We start from the raw sequence: 14,737 nt of genomic DNA, 5'->3' as shown, positions 1-14,737 counted from the left end.
TAAGGAAATCTGGTTTGCAACGATCAGGTATTGATTAGTTGAGGTGGCCCCATCTCCTGTCGTTACTTCAGATAAATGGTCTTATTTGTTGTGTTATTATGTTCAACACAATCATGCCAGGAACAGTCAGAGGATGTATTGAACCGACACTTCATTGGCTTCGTGGTTTCTTTTTGTTCCAGGAATTAAAGGATCTTTTCCGCCAGTTTGGCTCTCTGTGGAAAGTTGTCAAGAAAGCAATCAATTGAAGGATGTTTACTCAACCTTAATCTTCCAAAACAACTTTTCACATTAATACGTGATTTAGTCAAGTAACGTCTGATTTGGTGAAGAGCAAGTGCCCCATATTTATCTTAACCATGTCTGTTTTATTCTCTCCTTTCTCTTCCTCGTTCATTCAGGTTTGTGGTTCCATCACATTGAAGTGATTAGTTATGCAGAGCTTGTAAGCACTGAATCAGAGTTCTGGTCCCCAGGGAAATAAATTTGGCAGAAAATCAGTGCGAGAAGATTTAATTATCACGAGGAGACCTTTTTTCCTTGTCTTGGCCCACTGAAGCCCAAACTCCTCTCCTCTCTTTCTCTCTTCCATGCCACGCTCAGCTCTGCAGTTTGCAGCCAAAGAAGCCCTGGCGTCCGCACTGCACACCAACCCTCTCTTTGCCTTCCTTTTGCCTTCCCAATTTGGTTCATTGCATGGTGATAAGCCAAGCAATTACCGTTTTATTGATTTTTAATCACTGCATCTTTAAAACCGTTTTTTCCCCTCATACCTCTAACTTCCTGTTTTCACACCAGAGAAAGCGCCAAGGTGGCTCGGTGACCTCCTGTTGTAACTGCTGTTGGTCCCAGGAACCAGTCACAACATGTGCGGAATCCTGCTGACCCTGTTTGACCTTGTTGTCCTGTAGTAATGAAATGCTGATGGTTCCCGGTGTGGCTGTCACGTCTGTGGCTGTAGAGCCTATAGCTTAATATTCCTGTAAATATATCTATGGAAAAGCATGTTTGACTTGAAATCAGGCGGGCTGCCTCTCGCTTTAGGATGGATTACAAAGGAATTGACCGTGCAAGTTTTTACACCACACTGGTTCAGGTCAAGCAGACGGATGATTGACGGGACTTTTTTACTCCCTCTGATTGGTAATCGTTTTAGGTGACCCTTATTAATTAACCTGCTGACACTAAACCAATGTAGGCTCAGCAACTTTTCATCAAGTCCTCAAATGGGTTCGTTTTTTTTTTCATTTGTTTATATCTATGTTCATTTGTTTATATCTAGGTCATTTCGGTTGGTTGTAATTTTGTTTTTATATGAGATATTAATTGTTTTAATCAGACAGATTCTATTTTAATTGAATTAGTAAGTTACCACGTATAATGTGACAATATGGATGTAAAAAATTGAATCTTTTTTAGGATTCAGTATTACAAAATTTTGAAAGCCTGTTTTGGAAACGTGGTCTGCGTGTGAAAAGGGTTTTCTCTCACGCACACACACACACACACACACACACACACACACATAGATGCATATCTGGACACAATCAAGAACAGCAGCATTTTGCTGGGTGCAGTCTAACAGGGTGGTCAGACTGCTGTGATTAGACACACCCTCGGACTGCTGCGGGTCAAAGTGCTGACATTTCTGGGTGGCTCTGGCCATGTGGTCGCCTCTGCAAAATCTGTTATTAGACATCAGAGGTCGCTTAAGAGTGTGTGTTTTAGTGAGGTACAGCATGCGCCGGTGTGTCTCCGTTTTAAAATGCTGTGCGCCTGACTGGTGGTTGCTTGTAATGTAATCATAAAGGAGTCCATCTCCATTCTCTCTTTGGTTTTAGGTTTGTCTTATGGTCAGCAAAAAAGGATTATTTACTGAAAAAAAGCAAAAAGGTATCTGTCAAATGATTTCAGCTGAAATATGTCCCATCACATCACCAGCGTTTTTCTTCATTCTACAAAGAAATCAGTTTCTTGTTTTGTATGAGCTTTTTTACATTTCAATTTCAATTTAACTCATTCATTTTAAGTTTTTGTGTTCTACTGTTTTACTCTAGAAAAGTGGCGTGTAATGACCTATCAAGTTCTTTAAACTGCACAAAAAGTAAAGCACAAAAGTTTTTCTATTGATGAAGTAATCACACTGAGCTTTTATGCTGACTTCTTACTTTTTTAATGTACTACCAACCTTCCAGGTGTTTAAAAGTATGTTCTATTTATGTTTGCGTATTTTAAAACCAATACTGATTTAAAAGCTCTGATATCAAATGTTTTCATTTATAGTTGGCAACACAGATGGGGTTGTTTAATTTAAAATTAAATATACATTTTTATGTGATGCAATTGTTTTCACATGATAGTTTATTTTGAACTTGCTAATGCAAAACATCAAAAGTGTGGCATTAATGCAGAAATACCTGACCTGGATATAATAAAAAAGGAAATATAGTGACTACAAATAGATCTATTAATAAAAGTTAATCATTTAGGAAAGTAGGGACATTCGCTCTATAGATAGCTAAGGATTTCCATGTCCTTTTGAAGATCACAAAAGAAACTTTTATTCCAGTTATGGGGAACAAAAGAGTGAAATGTTCCTCATAGTGCCAAGGTTATTAGTCTACGACTGAGGTCATAGGAAGAGGAGGTGGGGGACAATTACCTAATTAATTACTAGTCCTGTACACACACACACACACACACACACAGCCGTGACCTTTACTAATACAGTTTGCAGCCGACCGCATAAACAGGACTCACCCTGGCTCTCTGTCCCTTTCCCTATATTGCAAACACACACACACACTCAGACACACAGAGCAGAGGCCGTCAGGAGCCAGCAGAGTTAAAGGGAAAATCAATTACAACTCAGCTAAAGGGAAAGAGTTGGTTGCTTGATGGCTGCATGTCAAGACGACTGTAGGTCACAAAGTGTGTGCGTCCGTGTGCAGGGTGATGCTTGTGCATTAGTGTCTGTTCAAATCGAACCTCCTCCTGCTAGGATTCTGATGAGATCATTTTCATTTTAAAGACCTTTTCCCAATTAAGTAATTAGTTGCTTGGTGTTTCTCTAATTATAGAGTTGTTCATAAAAGGGCTGCTGACCAGTCTGAGATCTAAAAACCGAGGATAATGCACTTTTTTCTGCACACACACAGTCAACACAGACATGCACAAACACACAGCCTGGTTCAAAATCAAGTTAATGCAGTCAAATGCTTGTTATTTCTGGTAAAGGGCAGGGCAGGACGCCGTATTTCTAATCACACTAAAACAGGGCTGTGCTTAATAAAGAAGTCTGTGAGTGTCACCGACAGGCCCAGTTCTCTGCACTGAATATATTTGTACTAAAAAAATCAGTTTAACCTAATTTCCTAAAACTTTTTAGGTAATTGTTGCTCTTGCAGCAGTATCCTAAAGGCTGCAAACATGAAGCAAATGGGAAAGAAAATACAATAATGTTAGGAATGCTGCCAATATCCATTTGAAGACGGTCAACACAGAAAGTGGCTGTGATCTTGAATATCTCACCACTCAGCCTGTGAAAGTGTCACTATTTAATGAGATTCTGTGATGTTGCCCAGACTCGGGACATCGGCTAACACTCATACAACTCTTTTTTGTTTTTTTGTTGTACACACACACACACACACACACACACACACACACACAGATGGTGGGAGACGCTCACCCAGCTGGTTTGGGTTTGCTCTGTTTCTGTTGTCTCTGTGCAGTCAGGTCAGCGGAGACGGTTGGGATTTTGCATGGATTTCAAATACACTGGCTCATTTTTCAGAAGGGGAAAAAAAGCCTATTCAGTTTTCTACTTGTATTTATTTTTTTCCTAAAATGATTTTAGATCAGCTGAGAACATACGAGCAGAAAAAGAAGTGAAAGAAGTGGGGAGAGTAGGCAGAGATGTGAGTGAAGATAGCTGACCATGGCGCGTGGCTGTCATGTCATCCTGTCATTAGCAAGTTGTTTGGGTCTTTAATTCATCATTCAGACCTTTATTGACTGGTGAGTGGGAGATCACTATCAGTAGGAGACAAAAGTGGCTTTGAAAAAACACACGTTCACCAGCTGCTCCTCATTTCCCAACACCAAACAGATATCCTATAAGATCATATGCATATAGGTCACATCATATGGAAAAGCAACATTTTTACCATTTATTCTGATCTCGTGTTCAGATATAGCCTTTTAAAATCCATTTCAGTGATCCTATAAGCAATGTATGTTGTAGCACCGCATATCAGGCTGCTTAGTGCGTTACTGGTGTGTCTTTCTCCATAACATTATCCTGCATTTTTCAGGAATTCGGATATAGGAGTCACTTTGTATATTATGTGTTTGTGTTTTGGGGAGGGTGTGTCATGGGAACATGCTTTGTACTAGCTTAGCCACCTGTCTGTCATTGGACATGTCTCTGCTCATATTCCCTCTCACAAACACATGCATGCATGCTCATACGCACGCTCCTCCGGGACACGCTTGGGCCATCTGGCTCAGCCTGTTCGGATTTTCCTTCATTTTGTGTGACCCGTTGACCCCCGAACCTCCACAGGGTTCAGGAAGACGGCGTCACACCCTGTCATTGCTGCGACGACACGGTTTGGGGTTTGTCGCCTTATACGGTGAACATGAGCAGTTAGAATTTGAGTGTAAATTAAAATATCCAACCCTCTTGCAGCTTCAGTCTTTCTACGGATCAACCTGGGAATGTGGATCCTCAGTGCTCTTTACACGTTGCTTTAATCAGTCTCTTTCATGCTTTTGCTTCACTCAAAATAAAACTGTAATTTATATAGCATGGGTTTATTAAAAGTTACTGCATTTGTCAGCATCTTTAAAGTCTTCAATCAGCATGTTCTCTTGCATGTGCCTGATCAGTCTGATCTAGTGCGTTTACTTCTAAGGTCATCTTCTTTTTATGTCTTTTATTACCTGTGACTCTTAGCACTTGACACTTTCAGCGGCTCCCCATGGCTCTGAAAGATAAGGGTTAATGGATTTGTGGTGACTAAAGTTTTTATCGCAATTTGATCTGCTCTTGCTTTGTTTACAATGGAACAATTTTGGTTAAATCTAAGTATTGATTATTATTCATTAGTGATCATATCCTGAAATATGAATCTCCTCCATATTGGTAAAGGCAATATTTATACAAAATAGGTTTCTGATTCTGCTTGTTTTGCTCTCACTAACTTAACTCTTTGCTCTGACAAATTAAAATTCTTTTTTTTTCTCTGAACATTTTCAAATATTTCAATGCTTTTACTCTAATTTTTTTCAAATCCAAAACTTCTTAAATATTGACCTGCAGCTTTGGCCTGCTAGCTATCAATTGAAAATCAGCAAATCAATGAGCTTAATAGCTTCTCATTAGCCACTTGATACATTTCCAGGGCTAACATCAGAACCTGTCAGCACTTCCTAATCAATACAGTCTAAAAGCATTATTCAAGCTGGACCCACACTGAACACCTCTTGAACAGCAGAAATTGGCTGTATATTTCTGCGTGGAGTTGAAGATCCCATTGTCAGTTTCTGGTTTGAAGCAGTGCCTCCTTAAAGTTTTCTGATATGCTAACAAAAATCTCATTAGTGGCAACGTCTATGCTCTCCAAACAAACAGCAATCTTCTTCCCAGCCGCACAATGTCCTGCAGACGGTCATTTGGTGCTGATAACGAAACCTCATTAGGGGGATTTTAATAAGTAACCTCTTTTTTATTTTATTTTATTTTTTTGTGTCCGGTCTCAAGTCGTTCATTAAAGCAGCCTGTTGTTTGGGCCTGGAGAGTCATCCTGCGAGGTCTTTGATCGGGCCAGGATGCTGCTGCTAAGAACAGGGCCAGCCCCACCATCGCCCTCAGCACACAGCCATGCTAAGCTTAACTCTGCTTTTTTTTAATGCCAAGCTGTGAGTGTGGGCATGTGTGTGATTTTCCTCACCTCAGAGGTTACAAAAACACCACCATCCAGCCTTCAGGTAAGGCCTACAAGAGATCATCCAAGATGCCCGCTCTCCCAAGCGGACATTCCCCTGGTATTGTCACCACAGCTGGTATTTACTAACGAAGGCGAAAAATGAATAGAAAGAATGTCAGCACATTCACACTTAATGAATCGACTGGTGTGCTTGCAATAGCCTCCGTGCATGTGATGCGAGTTTCCCAAACAAATCAGGTACTGCTGTAAAGAAGGGATGGGGGGGGGGGGTACAGGAGGCTGAAGGTGGAGGCTGGCAGCGGAGCCGTTGGCCGCTGAAGCAGATGGAGAGAGAGGGAACGTGGATGGTGGAGGACAGGGCAACGGAGATAAATCATTAGAGAGCAGGTTATTGGAAATGCGGGGAGATAAAAGAGTGAAGAAGCCAGTAATTGCCTTAAAGATCAGACTACAAAGCATTACTTTGGATTTTACAAGGCCAGCCAACAACAAAAGAGCAGTAATTTATGAGCTCAGTGTAAAAGAATAGCATAATTACATTAAAAATTAATGCTAATGAGGGCTAAAATGGGAAAGGTGGTTATTATGAAAGTTTGTATTCATCTTCTCGGGGTTGAATGATGGCTAGTGGCTTGATTAATGGCTTAATTTCTATCAATTAGCAGGCAAAAAAAATCTCCACTGAGACGAGCCTAAATTGAGCATTGAATTACACATCTTTACCACAGTGCAGGGAGGGGGGGGGGTGCATTACTGAAGCCTGGAAACTGATGGATGCTGCCACACAAGTAAGAAAGTAAGGTTTGGGACGTACACAGTTTTGCAACTTTGTCCCTATATTTACTAAACTTCTCCTACAGCCTTTTGTCTTGGTTTTAAAGCTGCAAATCTGGTAACATTTTCTGGACTTTTGCTGCCTGACATTCCGTGGTAGAGGGCAGATGTAGCTTCTCCCGTGTCCCTGAAGGGCACAGCATACACCCTAAAGGCTCAAAGGTAGAGCAGTCCTCCACCTTACAGCTGCATAGTTTCAAAGCATTGGCTAGAAATGTATTGAAAATCTACAATCCTGACTCCAAGATGCCACGTTTTTTTTAAGTGACAAGATTAAGTTATATGACTTAAAAAACAAAAGATTAACTGAAACTATTCATTTATTAAATGCAGTAGGTTACAGAAAGGAATTTACTGAAGATTTATACGTGAATGTAAAAATTGATACCATAAATGTTCATTCCTTATTATTCTAAGGAGTGGGGTTGAGAATGTTTACAGTTTAAGTAAATTAACACTTTTCTTCATCGAAGAAAAAAATGTTCCTCTAAAAACCACATCTTCATGCGGTATACATGGAGTTTTCTTAATTATGTTGTTGTAGCCTAATCATTTCATAACATTCTTCAAAGGCTTTTGCTAAATAACTGTAAAAACCATTTCAGCGAAAAACTCTTGTTTACATTTAGGATTTTCTTGATTAAAACATCAAGTGCTGCGCAAATTTAGTCGGCCCGCCGCTGCAGTCAATTACTGAAATTACTCAGCGGCCACAACTCATGCAGCTCTGCTGATCTTGATTGACGAACTGTAGGCCAGAGACAAGTCTTACAAGGACAACACAGCCATGGCCCACAGGCCGAACACACATGTGTTGTGGAACAGCACCCTCTTCTGGCGTAGACGTGTAGTTGCTGTGTGATAGTGCCGTCTGCACGGCTAAAGAGACGAGCTGAAATCCTTGTCTATCAGCTGCTTTGATTTTCCCTCCTCATCTTTGGGTCTTAATCAATGAAGTGGACAAACAGCTATTAAGAGAAAACAATAGTCTATTGATCTTGAGGCGCTCATTAGCACCGCTGTCTATCCAACTAATTTCGGTAATGAGAGGGCAGGCAAGTTTTCTGAGCCCGTCTTTGTACCAGAGCACAGACATGCATTGATTTAATCACGCAGGGACACAAACACACATTGTCACACCCTGCTTGGTCACTATCCCTCATTCAGATTTGAATAAACAAAATATTAGCTTACATTCTTTCCTCGTCCTGATAATGAATATTACACTTACACCATAAAGAGATTAAAAAAAACAGACTTTGCTGAATGTTTTATTAACACCTTTTCCCCTCATTTGGTTTGTTTTCTAATATCTTTCTCAGCTTTCACTTCTCTCTAAAAGATAAGGATTCCTAATGCGGTGACAATTGAGTCGACCTGTTAAATTAATTTGCCAGATAATGTGTCAATATTAAATATCAACTTTGACCTCTCCGAGCTGCAGAGTGCGCTCACCCAGCAAGAGTATTGATTTTTTGTCCTCCTCGGAGTTCGCCGGGCCAGCACTCAAAGTCCATTATTTTTGATTTTCTCATGAAATACATATCTTTTCCCGCTGACATCTGACAAACAGCATATGGAAGTCATTTTATCTACCAATAATGTGTTTGTCAAAAAGTCTGAGGCCTTAATGGATCCCTGCATGGCACACGGGCAGCACAGCAGCAGAAGATGCCGGGAGATAACGTGTGTGGCTCTCCGCACGCAGATTGTGCGGTTACCGTTTGTGTAGGGCGCTCTTGTTTAAAGGACAGCAAACAAGAGTTCATTGGGGGGAAAAAACAAAACAAATGAAGTAAGCTAAACTAATTGAGGGGCCACAATGTTAAATCAGTCTCTCCCAGAGTCGCACATATTCAGCACATTATCTCTACACACCGTTGTGTATAGAGATAGCGGTGTGAAGGACAGGCCACCGTCTACTGGAGGATATTGGGCCAGTGTTCAGACTTCATCAAGCGGCCCAGTCAAGGTAACGGCTATTTTTGGAGCTGCCGGGCAATCGGTCTCTGCTCACATCTTCTCACGCCGCATGACAAGCTGATCACCTGTCAGTTAAGGAAGGCGTAATGTTTTTCGTCACTCAGTCGTCCGGCCCTACACGGCATTAAGATCAAAAGCGGGTTTGTTGAAGTGCTGATGCCTTTAATCGCATGTGACATTTTTGCTGTGAACGCGGAAACAAACATGATTTATTCATTTGACACCAAGGCTATGAAGATGAGTTGATACACAGCTGTAGCTGCTTTTAATTGGTATTATCCCATCTGGATGTGTTTGTGTTTGTGTTGCTTTGTCCAGTGACCATAAAACATTTGTGAAAGCTGGGATTTCACATGTTTGGCGGCACATGCTCCCTGGTTCCTCTCAGTGTATGTGTTTTGATGACAGCCTACATCAGTGCGGCAGAGAAACATGGATGTCTGCTGGATTGACAGATAGAAAGATGGTAGAGTGCAGGAGAGGATGGATGGATGGGAACGAGAAGGATGAATATTGACTGATCAGTGGAGAGATTGACAGCTAGAGAATAATGGGAGCATTCAGACTTTTTTTTTCCCTCCCTGTCGCTAACTTTCGTGGCGTACCTATTTTTTGCCTTCCCACGCGACAAAGACTGCTCTTGAATTCTTGAAATGATTTGTTATCTGATATGCAGAATCCTGATGTGTTTATATCCAGGAGTGATTTCTTGGAAACCCTTTGTGTCTCTTTTGGGGGAGATCGGACAAGCTGGAATGGAATACTCTCTGATACATGAACAGTGTATGAAACTTAATCACATTTAGTCTCTGTAATGAAATTCCACTGCAGTGAGTTTGTGTTCATATTTTGATTATTTTACAATGCCATTATCTGAGTGTAATTCACTGTCTGGCTATTACCTTGTTAGTATGTTTTTTTTCTGTCTCTGCCTTTTGTAAGAATGCCATGTCCTTGGCCAAGCAGGAGAGCTTTTTCTCTGAGGCCAAGATTAAAATAGGAGACTATCATATCTCATCTTGTATGTGTCAAATAGCATTATACAAGGGAGAGCTCCCAACCCAGATGAAATCAGGGGCTTTTTAGGACACGACAAGGGATAGCTGATGCTCCATGTGAGTCCTTCTGGATATGTGTGCTTTTGTTTATGTTTTTTTTTTTCTTTTTCTCTGTGGAACATGTGTTTCAGAGGGAACTTCTCTGGAGGAGCAAGTGAGAAGGATAAAGGACATCGAGGCCATCGAGAGTGATTCTTTTGTTCCTCAGGCTTTCAAATCATCCCGGGACGTTGTAAAGGTGCGTTCCGTCTCTCTTTCTCTCAAAAACCTTCAATCTGTAGCTTTTTACTCCGTCTCTTATTGAATTTCCCCCCCTTCTCTGCAATGCTGCGCGGTCTGTCCAGAGACGGCAGAGACCAAATCAAGCTCTCCCATTCAGCACCATTTGTGCAGACCCCCCCCCCATTCGCCACCTCTGAAGCAGCAGCAGCAGCACCCACACAAAAGCTGCTACAGGCTTTTTCCTTGTGTCCCGCCTCTGTGGCGTTTTACCCCCCTCTGGTTGTGCAGATGCAGACAAAATACAGGGGTCATTATGGAAATGTTTCCGTCTCTCAAGCAACAGGAATTAGATTTGTTGGGGCTCATGTCTGCTTTAAAAAGAAAAAAGGGGGGGGGGAGCGTTCGACAACGAAAGACTTGTACTTCATCTTTTGATATGCTTGATAAAGATTTAAGACTCAAATAGCTCCAGATTTCACATTATTAAACCAAATTCAGATTTCAAATCGGTTTAAATATTGATTTTTTTTTTTTAGAAATTCCACGTGAATACTATTGCAGGATTGTTCTTTGGTCAGCTTAAAATCCGATATGTTAGACATACTGGAGCATCTGCTCAAGCATATGTTTAATTCTGAAAAAAGTTATCTTCAAAGATTCTAGAACTAGAAGAAAATAAATAAAAGTTCAAATAATTTTTCCCTAACGGCTCATTTGATCTTGCCGTCAGTCATAAAAGACTCAGTTTTAACATTCAGATGTGTTTTTTCATCCATGTTTTTGTTAACTTTAAATTTTTATTTATATATATATATATATATATATTTTTTTTTTACAAAATATTAATTATGGATGTCGTTTCTTTATAAAGTAAAAGCTGAACATTTTTAATTTATGGACCATATAATTTTGGCTTACATATAAAAGTACAGTAAATTTGCTATACATACTATAAATGTTTGTATTTTAATACATTTCGAACATGTTAAGAGTTATGGCTAAAAACAGCATGAAATTCAACTGGCCAAAAATAATGTCTTTGCTAGCAACTTGCATATGTTTTGAGGTTAGGGGGTCAAAGCAGAGCACAAGTGTCCAGGACTTATTAAGAAAGATGCTGGTTACATCCACAATTTTTTTAGCCAACATGCACATATTATAAAACAACAAACTGTATCCTACAAACTTCTCTATATTTGTAAGTCAGTGTGGATAAAAGTGATTATAGCCAAAAAAGTGTTCAGTGTTTGTAGACTGATGCTAATATATGTTTTTTTTAACCAATGAATGGTAACTATAAATGATTATCATTTGACACTCAAGAGAAACTTTCTAAATATATTTAAGAAACTAAAAAAAGCAAACGTGCTTCCTTTAAAGCCAGCTGCATTCATTAAAAATGGATATTCTGCATATCAGTCCACAAGACTATAATGAGTAGTTTTAGTGTCTGCTATTTGGCTCAACATCATCTTTCTTGGTCTGTGTGTTTCACATCCTTCTCACTTTTAGTATCGTGCCAAATAAACCTCAAAAAGCTACTTCCAGCTTGGTAAACATTTGCTCTAAAGCTGCTGTTAAGATTCTTAAAGATACACGGTCTCCACAGTGTTTATTCTGATATTTCTTCTTTCTTATGAACGAAAAACAAAACACGCCTTTTATTAAAATATGGTGGTTATGACAGTTTTAAGACATAAAATTCAAAACTTTAACACCTTCATTGATCTTAGTAAACAAAATCTACTTAAAAGTTGTTGTTTTTTTTGTTGTTTTTAGCTTTTCCTTCTGTATTGTACTTTTAGGGTACATATAGTATTTATGATTTCTAACAAAGTTTTCTAACATTTTGTCTTTTGGCAGTATAACGCAGATGACACCATTGCACTTATGTGAAATAAGTATTTTGTGTGTGTGTGTCAAAGTACCAAAAGAGGACAACAGTCAGCTAGAAACAAATGTATTTTACTTTCAAGGATTTTATTTTCTACCTCTATTTGAAAGTAATTCCGACCATCTGTTCATAATTCAAATCTCAAATAAGGACCTTTTCATAATGATCTAAATATTTTAGTATTCAATATTTACTTGGAGTGAAGCAATCTCTACTGATAACCTATAAACCTATAAATTCATTCTGGTCATTTGTATGTTTTTTTTACCTAATAAGCTGCTCTGTTAGTGCCATCTGCTGGACAAATATCAAATTACAAAAACTTTTTTTTTTTACATTTGTGTCCAAATTCAACATCTCATGCTTTTAAAATGATTCATGTCTATATTCTTTTTTTAAATGAATGTGCCTAAAATAAACACTGAATTATAATCCATTATAGTTTTATAATACAGTGTGTTCAAACTCCATATTTGGTAGCATTCTATGCACGTATTTTGTTTCCATTGTACTATACGGCTGCTTGTTAATTCTGTCCAGTTCAATTTGTGCTCAGTTTCAGCTTTCAATAATATTCATTTCAGATTAAAAGTCACAGATTTGTTGTGTTTTGTGTGTTTTGGGAAGCACAGACTGAGCCAGCTGAGGTGAAAGTGGAGTCAGAGAGGGCGTATTCTCAGGACATCTCTCTTCCCACATCTATAATCTACAATGACAATGACACGCTTGCCCATCCCAGTGTAAGTTCTCCTCTGACAAACCCTTTCTCATTATCTTCTTTTGTGTCCCCTCGAGCCATCAACCGGCTTTCTAGAGTTTTCTTAAAAGTCTTGGAACCAATAATTGCTTAATTGGGAAGCTTAGATAAATTGGTTTCATTTCTTGATCTTTTATTTGCTGCATTTTTGATTTGTGTATAGGGTTTGAGTTTACAGATTCATAGACATAGTTGGTAAACTTTTTTTCTTCTTTTAGAACTGCAAATCCTGCTACCAATACTACCACAATATTCACTTCATTGCAGTGTACGAAGTCAGTGCATCAAATTGTACACGACATAGCCTTCTAACATCACCTCTTCCTCTGACTGCAAACCAATCATGAAAAACGAGGAGGAAAACTTTAAACTCCAATAACACTCCCTGGGGCTTCACACTCATCTATCTCCACTAGGAAAACTAAGTTATGCCCTGATGTATGCAGATAACCCACTCACATACAAGCACAATGCCCCCCAGCCCAACACACACACAGGCAAAGACTCTCAGACAGGCTGATGTATGGTTGCAATATGCCCCAGGCGGGCCCTGGCCCCAGCTCCAGCTCCAGCTCCACATCCCATTAGAACAGATGAGTCCCATTAGCCCAGCTCAGATACTGTCATCCCACACACACAGCCTCATTAGCACCATGACACTCGCACAGAGCCGACAGACAGAACCCTACTGGTGTCGAATCTTACACGCAGATAACGTGCACTGCAGCTGTAAAGCAGCTCGAGTTGGAAATGAAAGATTGACATGCTCGAGGCGGGGGGCCAGCCATCTGCATAATGCCATCTTATCAGCACATCGATGTACAGTATATACACACTGCCAGCATGTCAACATTGTTCCTCATCCTCAGATAAATACATGCAACGAGAATGGGGGAAAAAAAACCTCCCGTCCGCCTCAGTGCTTTACTTCTCAGTCATTTATGTTACTCCCTAATAAACAGATGCTGTCATTCATCAGACACTTGCAGCAGCCGTTTTATAGCCCCTTTACAATCAATATCACCTCTGCTTGCAATGCTCCACAATAAATAAAAACCCACACGAGGCTGAGATTATGAGTTATATGTTGAAACTCGTGTGAAATTGAAACTGAGCAGATATGACCAGAAAAGGGCCATGAAAAGACCTCAATACATTATAACATTGTCTCTGTGCCAGCAACTACACTGAGGTCACATGGATGTCAGTGGGAAATACTGATAACTGTGTCATAAACTTGCATGGGATCAGAAGCCATTTGTTTCTGTCAGAGTGTGAGGTGATGAGGAAATCAGCCTGAACACACACATGAACACACAATACGCACAACTTAGACTTTGGGCTTGGTCATACAGACATGTATTTGCACAGGCTGTAAATACACGTCACTGCATATATTTCTGTATGTTGAATGTTGGCAAAAGTAAAGCAAAGCTATGTAAAGCACTAAGGTTTCAAACTACAGCCTGTAAAACATTTTGACCTCACATACAATATAAAAATTCTATTGTTTTATATTTTATTCCAGTATGTTCACCAAAGTAGGACTCCATATTTGTCAAATATGAAGACTGTGATTTTGTTTATGTCTTTGTGCTTAGTAACATGTCCTTTCTGCACTGTCCTGCAGCTGTTCGTGGACAAGGAGCAGGCTGAGGAGCTTTGGCTGAACAGACTGGTCTCACTGCGACAAGAGAGGCTGATGGGAAGCCCTGTTACTTGAAGACAAGAAGACAGTGATTTTTATAGCATCACAATCTGTGTGATGTTTTGTCATGTTTTTTGTTTCCAATCAGTCCTGATATGTTGATATGTCTACTTTTACTAAAATAAATAAAGAACGAGCTGTTGTCCCTATATATGCGTTGGCTATTTGGTTATGTAAAGGATAAATGCCTTGTGTTGATGTTTTCTCGGTGCTGTGCTTCTGTTTAAGTAAAGGTAGATTCTTGGCAGTGAGTAAACTCACAAGTCTACTTGTGGAACTGCCACACTGTAAATCTACACTGAGCCTGGGACCTGACGTATAACTCTT

The 14,737-nt window shown here is 39.7% G+C and overlaps 1 protein-coding gene across 1 annotated transcript in view; it reads left to right on the top strand.

Moving 5' to 3' along the window:
* The window catches only part of rsrc1 (arginine/serine-rich coiled-coil 1), a 134,622-nt gene extending 120,063 nt beyond the window's left edge, over positions 1–14,559 (top strand). Inside the window, exons 8-10 of the mRNA XM_011482566.4 lie at positions 9,961–10,067; positions 12,578–12,685; positions 14,333–14,559. Of these exons, the coding sequence (XP_011480868.2) occupies positions 9,961–10,067; positions 12,578–12,685; positions 14,333–14,425 (308 nt within the window). The 3' untranslated portion in view covers positions 14,426–14,559. The remainder of the gene's footprint in view (positions 1–9,960; positions 10,068–12,577; positions 12,686–14,332) is intronic.
* Positions 14,560–14,737: the final 178 nt, after the last annotated feature.

This window comes from Oryzias latipes, chromosome 13 (assembly GCF_053564925.1).
Source record: "Oryzias latipes strain Hd-rR chromosome 13, Olatipes_Hd-rR_3.1".
In the NCBI taxonomy this organism is placed as follows: Eukaryota; Metazoa; Chordata; class Actinopteri; order Beloniformes; family Adrianichthyidae; genus Oryzias; species Oryzias latipes.
The sequence above is the reverse complement of the archived record's forward strand: the minus strand, read 5'-3'. Positions and strand labels throughout refer to the sequence as shown.